Source organism: Propithecus coquereli, unplaced genomic scaffold, assembly GCF_000956105.1.
Source record: "Propithecus coquereli isolate 6110/MARCELLA unplaced genomic scaffold, Pcoq_1.0 Scaffold44, whole genome shotgun sequence".
Classification (NCBI taxonomy): Eukaryota; Metazoa; Chordata; class Mammalia; order Primates; family Indriidae; genus Propithecus; species Propithecus coquereli.
In genome coordinates this window covers 9,783,086-9,801,425 of record NW_012150174.1, presented here as the reverse complement: position 1 = coordinate 9,801,425, position 18,340 = coordinate 9,783,086, and the positions used below count along the sequence as shown (strand labels likewise).

The window sequence follows — 18,340 nt, the reverse complement described above, 5'->3', positions numbered from 1 at the left end:
CGATTAATTTCTTTCTATTTTTAGTAGAGACGGGGTCTTGCTCTTGCTCAGGCTGGTTTCGAACTCCTGAGCTCAAACAATCCACCCGCCTCTGCCTCCCAGAGTGCTAGGATTACAGGCGTGAGCCACCGCGCCCGGCCTAAAATTGATTTTTGTATATTGATCATGTATTATGCAGCCTTGCTATACTCACTTATTCTAATAGCTATCTTTTTTATAGATTCCATAAACAATCATGCTGTTTATGAATAAAGGCAGTTTTGCTTCCTTTCCAGTGCAGATGTCTTTTATTATTTTCTCTTTTTTTTTTTTTGCCTTGTTGCATGGCTAGCAACTTCCGTATAATGTTAAATAGAAGTGGTGAAGCAGACATCAACATCTTGTTTTTGTTTTTGTTTTGAGACAGGGCCTGGCTCTGTTGCCCAGGCTGGAGTGCAGTGGTATGATCATAGCTCACTGTAGACTTGAACTCCTGGGCTCAAGGGGGTCCTCTAGCCTCAGCTTCCCAAGTAGCTAGGAAAACAGGCACATGCCACCATGCCTGGCTAATTTTAATTTTTTTGTAGAGATGGTGTCTCGCTATGTTGCCCAGGCTGGTCTTGAACTCCTGGCCTCAAGCGATCCTCCTCCCTCCACTTCCCAGAGTGCTGGGATTACAGGTGTGAGCCACTATGCTTGGCCTCAATATCTTGTTTCTGATCTTAGGGGGAAAGCATCCAGTCTTTCACCATTAAGTAGGATGTTAGTTGTACGTTTTTTAGAAGTAGATAATCTCTGTTAGTTTATGGAAGTTCCCCTCTTAAGGAAACCAGAATATGTTACCCCAAAATATGCCTCTTTGACGTAAATATTTTTGAGCTAAGGAAATTAAGAAGTAGCAAACAGAGAAAGAACTCTTTCTCCCTTGGCTTCCTACCTAAAGACAGGATATAGGATATAAATTCTCCTTCACTGGAGACAACTCTTACCAGCCCAGAGGCACCAGAGAAATCTGTAAACAAACCTTACTCCATTAGTTTCTTCCCATGTTTTCCTCTGCACAGTTTCCCACCTTTGGAAACTTAAAATGGCTTTTCTTTTTGCCTTGCTACTTCTCTAAACTTTATTATTCTTTGTTAAAAATGCTATATATCCCAGTGTTCTAAGCCACTACCTTGAGTAACTTTTTTTTTTTTTTTTTTACCCATACCAGTCATCTAATATTTTATATTGGGCATTAATTCTCAATTAGGATATGAAAGGATTCAGCAATGATTGAGTATCTCCTGGAGTGGTGCCAAACCAAAGAGGTCATAGTCAAGAGTGCAGAGTGTGCTGTCCCTACTGGCCTCTCTTCAGTGGTACTTGCATGGCCACTCATGTTTGAATTCTTTGTAAGAAAGGCAGTAGCTGAAAAGCACCTAAGCTGCCAGCACCATAGACACCCCAGTGATGCTCCGTTTCTTTGCATTGATGTACCTGTTGTAATACTGGTAGTAACCTCTTTGAAACATTCCAACAATATCTTCAGGTATAAAATCCCACATCAATGTTCAGCTTGGCAATTCCCCTAATTTGATATCCATGAATTTCTTCTCCTTCACTGGTACAAGTGATGTCATCTTGGAGTCCCAGTGTCTGCTGTCTGCCTTGAGTTACTTTTTTTTTTTTTTTTTTGAGACAGAGTCTCGCTTTGTTGCCCTGGCTAGAGTGAGTGCCATGGCATCAGCCTAGCTCACAGCAACCTCAAACTCCTGGGCTCAAGCGATCCTTCTGCCTCAGCCTCCCGAGTAGCTGGGACTACAGGCATGCACCACCATGCTCGGCTAATTTTTTTTATATATATTTTTAGTTGTCCAGATAATTTCTTTCTATTTTTTTTAGTAGAGATGGGGTCTTGCTCTTGCTCAGGCTGGTCTCGAACTCCTGAGCTCAAACAATCCGCCTGCCTCGGCCTCCCAGAGTGCTAGAATTACAGGCGTGAGCCACCACGCCCGGCCTGCCTTGAGTTACTTTTCACTGAGGTTTCTCTCGTATGATGTGCACTGCACGTGTTACTAAACTTTCTTAGTTTTCCTCTTGTTAATCTGTCTTTTGTCACAGGAGTCTATCCCAACTACGAACTTAAGAGAGTTAAGGAAAAATTGTACTTCTTCCCTGACACTTCTATTCCTAGTTTCCTAAGAATTTTTATAAGGAATAAATGTTACATTTTGTCAAATGTTTTTTCTGCATCTAATGAGATTACCATATAGTTTTTCTTATTTTATTTTCGTATTATGGTGAATTACATTGTTTGCTTTAGAAAGTGAAACCAATTGTGCATTCCTGGACAGACCCCACTTAGCCATGGTATATCACCCTTTTTATATATTGTTGGATTTGATTTCCTAAAATTTGGATTAGAAAATTTTAATCTATGATCATCAGGGATACTAGTCTATAGTTTTCTTTTCCTGTCTTTGTCAGGCTAAGGCAATGTTGGCTTTATGGATTGAGTTGGGAAGTATTCCCTTTGTTTCCATTTTCAGGAAGAGTTTTTATAGAATTGCTGTTATTTCTTCCTTAAATGCTTAGAATTTATCAGTGAAGCCACTTGGACCTGAAGTTTTCAGCGTGGAAAGATTTTCAATACAATTTCAATTTCCTTAATAGACATACGTCTATACAAGTTATGTATATTTCTTCTTGAGTGGGATCCTTTGTGTCTTTCAAGGAAAATTTGTCCATTTCATCTAAATTGTTGATTTTATTAGCATATAGTTGATTTTAATATTCCCTTATGATTTTTTTTGATATTTGTAGGATCTGTAGAGATGTTATCTTTTTCATTTCTAATACTGGTAATTTGTGTCTTCCTTTTTTCTTCAGTCAGTCTGGCTAGAGGTTTTATTTTATTCATCTTCCCAAAGAATAGCTTTTGGTTTCATTAGTTTTCTTTATTTTTGGCCACAAGATTTTTGGTGCCTAAAGGCAAGTGTGCTTCAAATAAATTTAGCCCTGTTATATTATGTAGAATTGGGAATGATAGGCATCTCAGTCAGTAAATTAATTCTATATATTTTCCTAAATATGCTGACAAATAGAGTTTTAGGCCTCTCTAAGGTATCATCTCGATTCTGTTGTTCAAAATAATTTTGCATTTATATTGCTGAAGATAATAATTTTGCATTTATCTCAGACTTAAAAGAATAAGCTGTGTGAAGCATTTTAGTTTTATTTTCCATTGTGGAGTGAAACCTGCCAACTTCACTTATTTATAAGAAGAGAATATGAAATGGAATGTGGAGAAACATGAATTTATAGGGTCTTATTTTTTGCCTATGTGCCATTAAGTACTTTGTAAAATTTAAAGGCCCATAAAAATAAGCTATGACTCAAATCCCAGGAAAGATCAACATTTTGGAAATGAAATGTAATACATTAAAATTGGATTCTGCTTTCAGGAATTATAAATATTGAGCTACAAGAGACACTATATAGAATGATATCAAAATGTGACGAAACTGTGTTCGTCTAGGGTTAGACGAACCCTAGAAGAATAAGTACCTAATATTAATTTTTATTTCACAAATTAAGATTAAACAAATATTGTGTACTTTGTACTTGTGCATAACATTTTACATAAGATTTTTAAATCATTCGTATTATATGGGCTCAAATATTGAAAGCATTGGTGCAAAATTGCTTTGTTATAAAACAGCTTGGATTATGTCAGTTTTGCCAGTTTTCAGTTGGATGGGAAGCAGAAACTCCTAAATATGCCATGAATCCATCAACTGCAGCTATTTTGCCAATATTAATGGATATATTTTAGAGTAACCAACTGGTGTGGGAACAGCTTAGCTATCTTCAAAAGGCAAATAATAGCTTTTCTCTTTGGGATAGGACCTAGCATAGTGCTGGCACATAGTAACCATGAGGAGAATCACATCACAAAGCCAGACAAGAGTGAGTCAGTTTACAATTTGAATAAACTTCGAAGGCAAAGTCAAAACTGTTGTTTTTCTTGAAGTAGGGAAATAATGAAAAAGTTCTAAGATGCTCTCTCAAGGATTTACTTTAATGCTGAAATAAAGCGGATGCTTTCTTATACTTTATGTTTTCATTCATATTATATATATTTTTTTGCCTTGGTACTGTGTTTTAAAAAGAAATTTTATGTAAAAATTTCGTATTTGTATTTTGAATGTATTTTCCTTTTGAATTTGGCTCAACTGTTTTAAGAAAAGGAAGCGTCCTGTAATGATATCATTCGAGCTAAGCCAATTTCTTTTAGAAGCAAAAAATCTGCCAGATGTTGCTATTATGAAACAGTGATCTAGCATTTATAATTCGACACCTGGATATACTGGCGTAAACAATGGCTTTTTATATGATGAGGCAGTTCTAATTTAAGATCAGTGCTTCATCTGTTTTCTTTGTAACTTTATTAGTACTAATGGACAAGTCTAGGCATATGTCCATGGATGCCTTTTGGCATTCAGCATATTAGAAACTGTTAATAAGCATGGAACACATTCCACCCCGGAAAGTTTCACTTGCTGCTGTGTAATTTTGAACTTTTTTTTTTTTTTTTTTTAATGTTCTTGGGCCTGGCTCTGTTTTGTGTCCCTGAGAGACTGAGGACAGCACTAATTCAAATTATTTGGTAAAAGCCAGAGTCATGTAAAGCACTAGTGTTCACTTGAAAGGCATTCACAGAAGGCGTTTTCTAATGCCTAAAACCAGTATGTAGGAGATGATGAAACTCTACCTTGTAATTAAGTCAGCAAAGGTCAGAAGCACTATTTGTTAACTATAGTCTTCTTAGACTCCTCTGTTTTTGAATGAATAAACAATCCCTTTTCAGCACAAAATAACTTGCTTCACCTATTGTAGCCAAGCATCCTTTAAATATTGCCAAATTAAGGTCATATGCTTGCTTTGCCATGACTTGTCTACACTTAGGTTATTATGTGTGAGGTAGTAAGTCAAAAGAGGGTTCAGGCAAATTTTTAAAAAAATATATTTTTTAATTAAAAAAATTTTAACGTGGTAGAGTTGAAATCATACTAATGGGGTCATTAGACCCTGAACAATATTACTTGCTACAGTTTGTGAAGCATTTCCTTACCAATAATTGGGCTTTCATTAAAAGTCAACTTGTTTTTGATTTCAGAACAAACTGGTTTATATAGAAGATTTGAATTTTAACTCTTTTTTTTTTTTTTTTTTTTGAGACAGAGTCTCACTGTGTTGCCCGGGCTAGAGTGCCGTGGCGTCAGCCTAGCTCACAGCAACCTCAGACTCCTGGGCTCAAGCGATCCTACTGCCTCAGCCTCCCGAGTAGCTGGGACTACAGGCATGCGCCACCATGCCCGGCTAATTTTTTTCTATATATTTTTAGCTGTCCATTTAATTTCTTTCTATTTTTGGTAGAGACGGGGTCTCGCTCTTGCCCAGGCTGGTCTCGAACTCCTGAGCTCAAACAATCCGCCCGCCTCCGCCTCCCAGAGAGCTAGGATTACAGGCGTGAGCCACCGCGCCCGGCCTGAATTTTAACTCTTTATTTAAAAAAATAAGCAGAAGTTAAATATATACCCTAAGTTTTATATAACTTAACATTTTGTAGTTTTAGCATTTATTATAAAGATAACAGTAATATAACTTATACTGCATTTTAGTTTATGTTAAATTGCTTTATTCATAACACTTAAGGGGTACTCAAAGAATACAGGTTACCTTTTAACATTCTATACTTCTCACACTCCCACTCCAACCCCAACAACGAAATGTAAAATTGGACACAATGATATTCCCATCTGTGAAGAGGACAGTATGTCTTAATCCTAACTCATACTGATTGTAAGTGGATTCTTTTGATGACTCTAACGTTTAGGTATGCTGAATTCTGCAAGTTGAACATAGAGATTTAACACATTTAGTAGTACATTTAACTAAAGCCAAATTCAGCTATACAAGCTCATTCCCCTGAAATCCTTACCACCTCCACACAAAATTAAAGAAATCTTTAAGAGGTAAAAAACCCAAAAAAGGAGTGGGGAGAATAGGAAGAGACACAGTATCAGGCCAAAGCAATTCAGCAAATTTTTGAAAGATGGAAAATAGAATGAAGAATGGCAGTAAATGATAGAAGGGGAGAAGCTACAGTGGGATGCCTACAGGAGGAAAACGATTTGCTGTGTAAACCCAGAAAGGCTTAGGACACAGAGGCCCAAGTACTGACTAATGTAGGGGTGAAATGGGGGCTAAAATGGGGACTAGTTGGAAGTCTATGGAAGCAGTGGTTAGCCCTCAGGGTCCCCACGTAGTTATATGATTAGTCTTTTTAGAACAAGAGAGTAGAGGTTTATTTTCTGAAAAAACCAAACCTGATAAGCTCTAGGCTTGGGAATACCAGGCACAACGGGGTTAGTGATGAGACTTCAGAATGAAAATAGCATAGAAAAAAGTAAAAGTCTACACACTGAACTGGGATTTCCCTGGACCCACTTCCAGCCTTGCTTCCTGAAAGCATGCAGCCAGGCTTATAAATACTCTCTAAGCACCAGCGTGACAAATTCTTCTCTGAAGAAACAAGATAGCTGCAGTTTTCTTTTTCTGGAACTCCAGTTTATTGAGATGTTGGACTTACTAATTAAGGTTTTCTTCATGTTTATTGAAGTATAATTTACCTAGAATAAAATTTCCCTATTTTAAGCGTATAGTTTGATTAGTTTTGGTGATTCAACACAGTTGTGTAACTACCACCACAATCAACATACAGAACAGTTCTGTGATCCTAAAATGTTTGCTCTTGCCCTTTGTAGTCGATCCCTCCCTGATCACTGGCCCCAGGCGATCACTGCTCTGCTTTCAGTCACTATGGTTTTGCCTCTTTTAGAATTTCATATAAATAATCTTATATATAATAGTATGTAGTCTTTTCTGTCTGGCTTCTTTCAATGGGCATAATGATCACAAGATTCATCATGTTGTTGTATATATTAATATTTCATTCCTTTTGTGTGCTGAGCAGTATTCCATTGTATGAATATGCCAGAATTTGTTCATCTGTTCATCAGTTGATAGAAATTTGGTTTGTTTTTCATGCGAAAAACCCTTATATAGTCACACCCATTTGCTTCTCCCCCACTATCTTTAAAAACTTTTAAAAAAATTTCTACATATATTCATGGGGTATAAGTGTAATTTTGCCAAATTGACGTATTGTATTGTGGTGCACCGAGGGCCTCAGTGCACCCAACACTACAGCAATGCATGTTGTACCCACTAAGCAACTTCCCATCATCCACCTCTCGCCTACCTCCCACCCCTCCAAGTCTCTATTGCCCATCATTTCCATACTCTCTTTCCATGTGAACACATTATTTAGTTCCCAGTTATAAGTGAGAACATGTGTTATTTGTCTTTCTGAGTCTGAGTTGTTTCACTTAAAATAATGGCCTCCGGTTCCATCCATGTTGCTGCAAAAGACGGGATTTCATTCTTTTTAATGGCTGTATGGTATTCCATCATGTATATATACCCCATTTTCTTTACCCAATCTTCTGCTGATAGACAAAGGTTGATTCCGTATCTTTGCCACTGTGAATAGTGCTGCAATAAACATACCAGTTTCGAGTATCTTTTTGATATATTTATTTCTTTTCCTTTGGGTAGATACCCAGTAGTGGCATTGCTGGATTGTTTTAGTTCTTTGAGAACTCTCCATACTGTTTTCCATAGAGGTTGTACTAATTTACATTCCCACCAACAGTGTTTAAGAGTTCTCTTTTCTCCACATCATTGCCAACATCTTTCGTTTTTTTGCCTTTTTAGTAATAGCCATTTTGATTGGTATAAGATGATATCTCATTGTGGTTTAAGTCGCATTTCTCTGATGATTAGTGATGTTGAACATTTTTTGATATGCCTATCCATTTCTTTTTCTTTTGAAAAATGTTTATTCATGTCCCACTTTTAAATGGGATTATTTTTTGTTGTTGTTGTTGTTGAGTTCCTCATAAATCCTGGATATTAGTCCCCTGTAGAATGTATAGTTTGTAAATATTTTCTCCCATTTTGTAGGTTATCTTTTAACTCTGTTGATTATTTCTTTTGCTCTGCAGAAGCTTTTTAGTTTAATTAAGTCCCATTTATCTATTTTTGTTGCTTATACTTTTGAGGTCTTAGTCATGAATTCTTTGCCTAGACCAATGTCCAGACGAATTTTTTCTAGGTTTTCTTCTAGTATTTTTATAGTTTCAGATCTGACATTCAAGTCTTTCGTCTATCTTGAGTTGATTTTTGTATATGCTGAGAGAGAGGGGTCCAGTTTCATTTTTCTGCATATGGCTATCCAATTTTCCCAGCACCATTTATGGAAGAGGGTATCCTTTCCCCAGTGTATGTTCTTGTTGACTTTGTCAAAGATCAGTTGGCTGTAAGTATGTGGCTTTACTTCTGGGTTTTCTATTCTGTTCCATTGATCTATGTGTCTATTTTTATACCAGTACCATGCTGTTTTGGTTACTATAGCCTTGTAGTATAATTTGAAGTCAGGGAATGTGATGCCTCCAGCTTTGCTCTTTTTGCTTAGGATTGCTTTGGCTATTTGTCCCCCACTATCTTGAATCCTTGCTAATCAATAATTTATTCTTTATTTCTATGATCTTGTCATTTTGAGAGCGTTATATAAATGGAATCATACAGTATGTGAGACCCTTTAAGATTGCTTATTTCCATTCAATATAATGTCCTTGAGATTCTTTTACATTGTTGCATATATTAATAATTCATTCCTTTTTATTGTTAAGTAGTAACTAGTGCATGGTATGGATAGATGACAGTTTGTTTAGCCATTCTCCTATTATAGGACAGTTTGCACCCCCGACTAGTTTTTGGCTATTATAAATAAAGCTGCTATGAACAACACTGTTATATATGAAGTGAATTTCTTAAAAACAGCCATAGTTAGGTCATGATATATTTAGACCAGTTACATTTAATGTAATTATTGATATGTTAGTGATTAAGTCTGCCATTTTATTTTTTTGTCCGCTGTTTATTGTCTTTTTGTTTGCCTTCTGTGGGTTACTTGAATATTTTTAAAAATTCCATTTTGATTTATCTATAGTATTTTTGAATGTATCTCTTTATTTTTTATTTATTTATTTTTTTAGTGATTGCTGTAGGTATTACATTATATATCTTATAGTCTACTGGTGTTGACATTTACCAGTTTCAGTGAAGTGTAAAAACCTTACTTCCCTTTATGCTCCCCCATTTATAATTATCTTAACTATTTCTTCTATGTATACTTTTTGCTTCAACTGTCAAACATAATTTAGAAAACTCAAGAAAAGTTTATTGTATTTAGTCATATTTTAATTTTCTGTTCTTTTTTCCTTCCTGATATCCCCAAATTCCTTCTTCTATCGTTTCTTTTCTGTTTGAAGAACTTCCTCTAGCTATTTAGGTCTCTGATCCATTTCAAATAAATTTATGTGAATGATGTGAGATAGGGGTCAAGGTTCACACTTTTCCATACAGATAGCCAGTTATTCTAATACCACTTGCTGAAAAGTCTTCTTTCCCCATGTCTGGGTTTTATAGCTGTTTTCTGTGGGGGAAGTTGTCTTCAGGGTCTTAGCCCCTCATTTATGTAAGCAGGAGTCAAACTTACTCATTTCTAAACTCTGTTTCACCTTGTGAAATCTGAAGGCATTACTTCAACATGATATACAATAAAGTAAAAAATTTTAATTGTAGCAGAAATAAAAAGCCTTAAATTACGTTAATTTTAGGGCAAAAATATGTGAAACTGAAAATAGGGACATTTTCCTTTTCTTTTTTTGAGGCACAGTCTCACTATGTTGCCCAGGCTAGAGTGTGACAGCGTCAGCCTAGCTCACAGCAACCTCAAACTCCTGGGCTTAAGTGATCCTCCTGCCTCAGCCTCCTGAGTAGTTGGGACTACAGGTTCGAGCCACCACGCCTAGCAAATTTTTTCTATTTTTAGTTGCCTGGCTAATTTTTCTCTATTTTTACTAGAGATGGGGTCTCGCTCTTGCTCAGGCTGGTCTTGAACTCCTGAGCTCAAGCGATCCTCCTGCCTCAGCCTCCCAGAGTGCTAGGACTACAGGCATGACCCACCACGCCCAGCTAGGCATGACCCACCACGCCCAGCTAGGGACATTTTTCTATGTACCTATGAATGCTATTTTAGAAGGCTCAATAAAGAAGTTTGTTACACAAACAGCCTAGGCTTAGTTTAATTCTTAAAAACAAAAAGTCAACATGGAAGTGTGATAATTGGGTTTTCACACTCCTATGTGAGATGTGCCTCTCTCATACCTTGTTAAAAAAAAAAAGTCGGCTGGGCGCGGTGGCTCAAGCCTGTAATCCTAGCTCTCTGGGAGGCCGAGGTGGGCGGATTGTTTGAGCTCAGGAGTTCATGACCAGCCTGAGCAAGAGCGAGACTCTGCCTCTACTTAAATTAGAAAGAAATTATCTGGACAACTAAAAATATATAGAAAAAATTAGCCGGGCATGGTGGCGCGTGCCTGTAGTCCCAGCTACTTGGGAGGCTGAGGCAGAAGGATCACTTGAGCCCAGGAGTTTGAGGTTGCTGTGAGCTAGGCCGACGCCACAGCACTCACTCTAGCCCGGGCAAAAGAGTGAGACTCTGTCTCAAAAAAAAAAAAAAAAAAAAAAAAAAAAAAAAAGTCAACATGGGTTCAGTTTAATCCTTAGTAAAAAAAAATGTTGACATGAATAAACTCTCAATGAGTTTATGCCTCAGAGTCAAATTTAGGTGGAAGATGGCATTTCCTCATTTGGTTTCTGTTCCTACATGCTCTTTAATTGTAAAAATCTCATTATAGGGATTGTGATTTTAATATTTAACAATATGCTTTTTTTTTTTTTTTTTTTTTAAAAAGAGATGGGGACTCGCTCTGTTGCCTAAGCTACAGTGCACTGGTGTCATCATACCTCACTGCAACCTCGAACTTCTAGGCTCAAGCAATCTTCCTGCTGCAGCCTACTGAGTAGCTAGGACTACAGGTGCACACCCCTGTGCCCAGCTTATTTTTAAACCTTTTTCTTTGTAGAGACAGGCTCTCATTATGTTGCCTAGGCTTGTCTCAAACTCCTGGCCTCAAGCAATCCTCCCACTTGGGCCTCCCAAAATGCTGGGATTATAGGCATGACCTACCGCACCCAGCAACAATATGCTTTTTTATAAACTATAGACCCCAAAATAAAATCAAATGGTTCATCTAGTATTCCACTGAATTATCAGAGAAATGATTTCAATGCTGGTTGTGTGCATTTAATGGACAGAACTTAGGCTTACAGTGAAGATCCTTAAGATCTTTTCAAGGGAAATTTTGACAAGGTGATGACTCCATTATTATATTGAAATTGGATAGGGGGAAGAGTAATTCTTTAGGAAATGTGGAGCCACTGAAGGTTTTTGTTTGCTTGCCCTGAAGATTTTTTCAGAGGGAATAATAAGATTATGTTAGCAATTCCACTTAGGATATTAGATGGTCTTGATGAAGGGTGGTGAGAGCATAAACAAGACTTGCAGTCTTTCAAATTACCATTTATTTATTGATATTACATATTTATCGAATGTCTATTATATTCCAGAGACTGAAATTATAATTGCGTTAGATACTAGGGATATGAAGAACTAACATGACATAGTCTCTGTTCCCAGGAATTCTTAGTCTAAGTAGAGGGCAATAGACACATACTAAATATACTTTAGTATTATACATGCTACCAGAGAAGTCTGTACATGACTCATTAGGAATATAAATGAGAGGGGTCAGGAAAAGGTTCAAAGATTGCTCAGAAAGAAATCATGAAATAACGTATGTAGTTCTCAGAACCATGCCTGGCACACAGTAAGCAATAATACATATTAGCAATAATTGTTAGTCGTAGTGGTAAATGGAGGCAGGAAATAGCCTCGTGCATTTGGTAAGAATAAGATAATAAGCAAGATAATAAGTACTTTCATGAAGAGCTCATATGCTTTCACCGATCTAGAAGTGAGAAGAGATGCCTGCTCCTCTATCCTCTCCTCTCCTAAGCTGTTTCAGAGCCAGTGGTTTCCACCTTTCTCCCTCATCTATTTGCCAAAAGGAGTATGAATAAAAGGGCTAGTATTCAAGCAGAAAAGAAATACAGTATACTAATTTGCTTCAGAGTTTAATTTAAAAGTACAAGCTTAATCTTATGACCAGCTCCTCCAGATGCTGCTTGGACAGACCAATTGAAATTATTTAATAAGTCTTTTCTTTAAGGAGTAAACTGGAGCAATAAAAAACATGGCCTCTTGTGGGTGGGTGGTGGTGGTGGTGGGGCTATGGAAACTCACTGCTAATGGGTATGGAGTTTCTTTCTGGAGTGATAAAATATTCTAAAATTGATTATAGTAATCATCGCACAACTCTATGAATATACTAAAAGCTATTGAATTGAACACTTTAAATAGGTGAACTGTATGGTACATATAGTTCAATAAAGCTGCTATTTTTAAAAAGTATATAGTGAATTAATAAAGCTGATCAAGTGAATAATAGAACAAAAACAAAACAAAACATAACCACACACTAACTTGTCCTCTTCATAAGATTTACTTCCAATTCTGGTTCCTGAAAACATTCCACCTTTCCTTTCAGTTGATACTTGAGGCCAGTGTATTTCAAAGAGGCTCACTGTTCCCACAAATATGTTTGACATGCCAGAACCCATTCGTTTACCCGTGGGATTGTGGTCAAATGAAACAAAGCTGGAAATATTTCCTAGCCTAATTTAGCCTTCAGCTTGCAAGCCCAGAGCCATCCAATTCTCAAGCCCAATCCTGACTAAGGCCCCATCAAGAAGTGTGTATCTGACGTACCTGGGATGACGGCAGAAGGGAGCCTAGAGCATTCATACCTCCCCTAGCCTCAATGGGCTTAAAGGGATTATATACCGGACTTCTGTCTGGCCTCTTGATTAGCCCTGATCAGGTCACCCAGTAGAACTGAGCCAGTGTTCATAGGCCTGCCTGGGCTGGGCCCGGATTCTCTAGGAGTTAGGGTCTACCTCCTATGTTCCCAAGCACAAGCTAAGTTCCTCCCAAACTGGGAAGACCATGTGCTGGATTTCAGGCCCTGCCGTTACCTAGAGATTTTTGCTCTACCCTTGCCCAAATGTTCTCATAGAACAAGCCCAAGTTTGCTCTTCTTCTTTGGAGACAGTAATTTAGAGTACTGGCTATCTCACTTGGGGGCAAGCCCAATAGCCAGCTTAGCTGTACTAGTTTCAGAAACCAAGTAGTTTTTTTTCTTATCCATTCCCAGGAGTTTGCTGCTAAGATTTCAGCATGTCCTATGGCTGAGTCAATCAGTTATGACAAGAAGGTACCTGGCATGGCATCACAATGCTCAATAAATGCTAGCACTTTTTTTTTTTCCTTCATACCAAGTCAATTTAAGCATACTCTACTTACCTGGTGTACACAGTCCAAAAACTGTAAGAAGATTGGAGCAAAACCACTACCCTGACAGTTGAGGGTCAAGCTGCTCCGCTGACTGAATTTGTGACCAAAAGAGAGCCACTCTTTCTCGACCAACATCCGGAAGCCTTCAAGTGTCCTATAAAAGGGATCACTCAGTAACTGAACCAGGGATGTCACCTAGGGCACAAGCAGGATGGATTCTTCATTAATTTCAGTCCTGAAAAAGTCCTGTTGCTTAGATAAACGCACTTCCATTTGATGATAGCTATTCATAAGCAAAGTTACCTGGACAGCAGATTTGTTCACTAACTGCTCCAGGACAGCCACTCAAATGACTTCTGCAAACTTTCCAGTAAAAACTATGACTCAAATTCATTTTGGCTACATGTTTTCTTTCAGTTAATTAAGATTTTAATCCTTAACTGGCCAGTTAGCTGACTGTAACCTTTCCTAAGTTAATTAGAGGCCAGAGGATCAGTTCACACCAATTATGCTTTTTGGCAGGTGTAGATTAATGTCTTAATGTAGTTTGAATTTATACTTTTCCTTTTCACTCTGGAGTGAGTAAAGGAGGGACTTATAGAGAGCCAGGGAATGGACTGGAATTCCAAAACCCAGGAAGGATGGTCCATGTCCCACACTGCTGGTCAAGGACTCTATCTGCAAGCTTGCCCGGTACATCTTTGTATGTGAGAGCCTGATGCCCCAAGCCAGAGCTCCAGGGTACGTAGGGCCTGAAAGCTCATAGTACAGTGCTTCCTGATAGATACCAGGTGGGGTTTAACATGTGACTTTCTCTGTCCATAAACGCATTACTTGTTATATAAAAGATTCATCTGTAGAATTTAAAAACAACTAAACTGAAATACAAATATAAAACTAAGTATCTGAAAATATATATAATAGTTTACTTGTGTGGTGATGTCCCAGCCTTCTTCCAAACAGACCAAAACTGAGGAACCATTCTCAAGTACTTCTGATACAACCACAGCCAGCTGCATTATCCTGTGAAGCTAAGAGACAGGAAAGGAGGCCACAATTGGATCAAGCACTTTCTGAGCACAGAGGACAGTCAGACTTGCTATCAACTGTGGGTAATTAAACAAGTTAGGGATAAAGCACTTGGACAAAAGAACCACTGATGTTTTAGATACTTAAAGTTCTTGTCAAATCATGATTAAACAATGATACTTTTAAAAAGTAGCCACATTTTAAAATAGTACATCGAGATAACACATAATAAAATAAAATAAGCTTAAATGATCTCCTCAGAAGTAGAACTATAATTCCATAGATTGGAAGAGACAGAAAGATTCTAAATGGCCTTCCTAGCAAAGTTATTGAATTTAAAATTTGTTTTTTCATGATTATAGTAAGTTCTATTTCAGATACTCATAATTTTTCTGGAATTAGACAGTGGTGATGGTTCCACAACATTGTGAATATACTAAACAGCTGATTTGTGCACTATTTGGGCCTCTTTTTCCTTGAGTTATAAGACAAGTTGCTCCAGACATTACCTGTGGAAACCATTCAGAGTCTCCCAGCGCTTTCAGGAAGGTTACTTCTGAGTCAGTAGGGATGGTGCTTGGGATACAAGCCCTAATCAGCTTCTTAAAACTGGCTTTTACTTGTCGGATTTCATGAAATTCAACAGGAACAAATTCACAGTTTAAAGCAAATTCTACCTTGAAGCTCTGTGGATGAAGATGCATAGAATTAGGCAGATGAAGAAGTATAGTTAAAAGAGCAATGTTTTTAACAGGGTAATGCTTAATAATATACAGTTAGTTGAAGCCAAATAGCTGCAGAGGCTGCAATAGGTCAAGAAAATCAATCTTGTGTGGCTAATCTGTCAGTATTGCTAGAAAGAGCCATTCAGGACAGTCTTGTGGTTTGCCTGGAATGGCAAGTCTAGTCCTTTCTAGAGGCAGATTACTTAGCTTAAGAGTGCTGTCATTCTGAAAACTTGAAGAGACCACTGGTAAGCTGGAACTTGATGGAGCTTATAACACCAAATGTAAGTCAATTATAAGGCTATGAACATGAAAGTTTAAAGAGGAACCAATGACACAAGGACAGTATGATTAATGCAACAGTGTAAACTAAGGTCTTTCCAAGATGCATATGATAATGGAAAGGTAATATACTATTGGAGTTCCAGACTGTACATATTAAAGTTTATAGATATACACATATTTGTTTCTTATTAAGCAAGTAAAACATAATCATAGTAAAAAATGGAAAAAAAAAGTAGAGATAGGCCGGGCATGGTGGCTCACACCCATAATTATAGCATTTTGAGAGGCCAAGGTGGGAGGATTGCTTGAGGCTGGGAGTTTGAGACCAGCCTGAGCAACACAGTGAGACTCCTGTCTCCACAAAAAAGTAGAAAAAGTAACTGGGTGTGGTGGCATGTGCCTATAATCCCAGCTACTTTGGAGGCTGAGGCAGGAGAATCACTTGAGCCCAGGAGTTTGAGGTTGCTGTGAGCTTTAAGGACGCTACTACACTCTAGCCCGGGTGACAGAGCAAGACTCTGTCTTTAAAAAAAAAAAAAAAAAAAGTAGCGATAAACATTGAGAAAGAAATAAAAATCACTATTTCACTGCCCCAAGAGTACTAATATTGTGGTTACTTTTATAAAGTCAGTAGTAAAAAATTAAATACATTAAAATGTGAATGGTTTTGTTGATGTCTATCTTTGGGATAATACTTTTTCACTCAATAGTACATATGTATCAACCTGTATTTATTTGAGTACTTTTTCATTTATATCTTTAATTCATATGAATTTATTCTCTGCGAGGTATGAGCTAGTGCATTTGTTATTAAAGAATGCTACACTGATGGCTCATTGCTATATTTCATTTTGATAATCTGGTTGACTAGCTCTGAAGAAGATTTAAAAGTCCTCTAATTTTTCATGCCAAGGTATGAATTAATCTCCTCAGATTCTTTCCACTTTCTTTACATTCTGTCTGAATTACTCTAATGGACCATTTGCTTTTCTAAGAGTAAAGCTGCTTTCTGGAGATTGGTTGCACAGCAATGTGAATGTACCTAATAATACTGAATTGTACGCTTAAAAATGATTAAGATGGTAAGTTTTGTTATGTGTATCTTACCACAATTTAAAAACCTGCTGCCAAGGTCTTATATATAGGGTCTGTTTAATATTTTATATTGGTTATTTTAGATTAAAAAAAATTCCTATTAAAATTTTAAAAGTAAAAGCAAAAATGCCTCAGGTTTTTAAAAAAATATGTATCAAGAAAGAAAAAGTTCCTTTGTCTTAATAATTGCATTTTTAGGAAGGTGCTCTAAGGAAATAATCTAACAGGGAAAAAAAACCACCTTAGTCAATTGCATAATATCTCATTTAAAAAAATAACCTATATGCTTAGAAATGTGACTACAATTTTACATATAGAAGATGAAGACAGAAACCTAAACATCCAACAATATGGGATGTTAAGTAGTGACTAAAATAGTTATGAAGACTAATATACAATATGGAAACATGATGTGAAGGCTTGAGATAAAGAACCTAGAAATATACATTGAGTTCCTTTATATTACTAAAAAAAATTTGTAATAGATAAAAGATAGTTTACTTTTCCTTTCTATTTCCCCAACTATAAACTGAGATAGGTATGCCTACCTTATAAACCAGGAATTATTAATCATACTATTGAGACACACTGTTAGGCTATAAGGAATTTGTTACTACTAATAAAATATTAAAGTCTATGAACTTAAAAAAGGTAAAGAAGGCCAAATTCAAGATTATTTCTAGAATAAGTTACTGTCATTTACTGGTTTTCCTTTATGCTTCCCTTGCTGGGAGCAAAAGGTGTAGAACTGCAACTGGACAGGACTGTGCTAGCTAGAATGTGGTGCACATCAGACAGATATAGAGCCATACTCTACAGACACAACTGAATTAATAAACAACAAAACTTGAATGGAACATATAAAATTGCTAACAACTATTGTGCCAGGATGGTAGAATTACATTTTAAAAATATAATACTTTATTGAGTAAAGACGGAAAGGAAAAAAGAAAGGAGGGCAGGTGAAAGGGAGGGTAGGAAAAAAGGAAGCATCCCAAGTGGTCAGTCTTACTCAAATATGCACGATCACACAGCTAATCTGAGGAATGATGTACGAAGGGAATGGCAGAGGAGAGAATTTAGAAGCCAAACCTTGGGGAGTGATTTAGATCATGAGTAAATGGTATGCTAAAGTGTAGAAAGTCTGTGCTCTGGAAAGGGCACTGGTGCCAAGGTGGCTGTACATGCAACCCTGGATTGCTGCTGAAAAGTGTTCCAACTATTTTCTGGATATAAAATTATCTGCTGTATCAGAAGACACATATGCAGATTTGAAAATTGAGCATTACCAGCAGTTTCATGCCCTCTACCGTAAAGGTTGTGACTAAGTGATTGCAGCAGTCTAGGAGCTAGCAAAGCCAGCCTGCTGCAGAAAAGATGACTCAATCACTGGCATCTTAAAGGCTAAGCATGTGAGATCTTGCTAAGAGTAACCTGCTCACAGCCTATCTTCCACAGTTCAGCCAAAGGTCTGTCTAGGTTGTCCAGTGCTAACTGGAGCACTGGACTAAATTTTGAGGGGATTTCCAAATTAACAAATGACTTTCATTTCCTATAATAGGTGGTAATAAAATTGACTTTGTAATGTATGACTTAAAAAACATTTAACTCTCTGGGAGGCTGAGGTGGGTGGATCTTTTGAGCTCAGGAGTTCGAAACCATCCTGAGCAAGATCAAGACCCTGTCTCTACTAAAAACAGAAAAAATTAGCAAGTCAACTAAAAATAGAAATTAAAAA

The 18,340-nt window shown here is 37.1% G+C and overlaps 1 protein-coding gene across 1 annotated transcript in view; it reads right to left on the bottom strand.

Moving 5' to 3' along the window:
• SBF2 (SET binding factor 2) overlaps window positions 1-18,340 on the bottom strand; it is a 518,495-nt gene that overhangs the window by 19,737 nt on the left and 480,418 nt on the right. The window contains exons 29-31 of the mRNA XM_012654180.1: window positions 15,007-15,183; window positions 14,398-14,499; window positions 13,478-13,663 (exon numbers count right to left, since the gene is read on the bottom strand). Of these exons, the coding sequence (XP_012509634.1) occupies window positions 13,478-13,663; window positions 14,398-14,499; window positions 15,007-15,183 (465 nt within the window). The remainder of the gene's footprint in view (window positions 1-13,477; window positions 13,664-14,397; window positions 14,500-15,006; window positions 15,184-18,340) is intronic.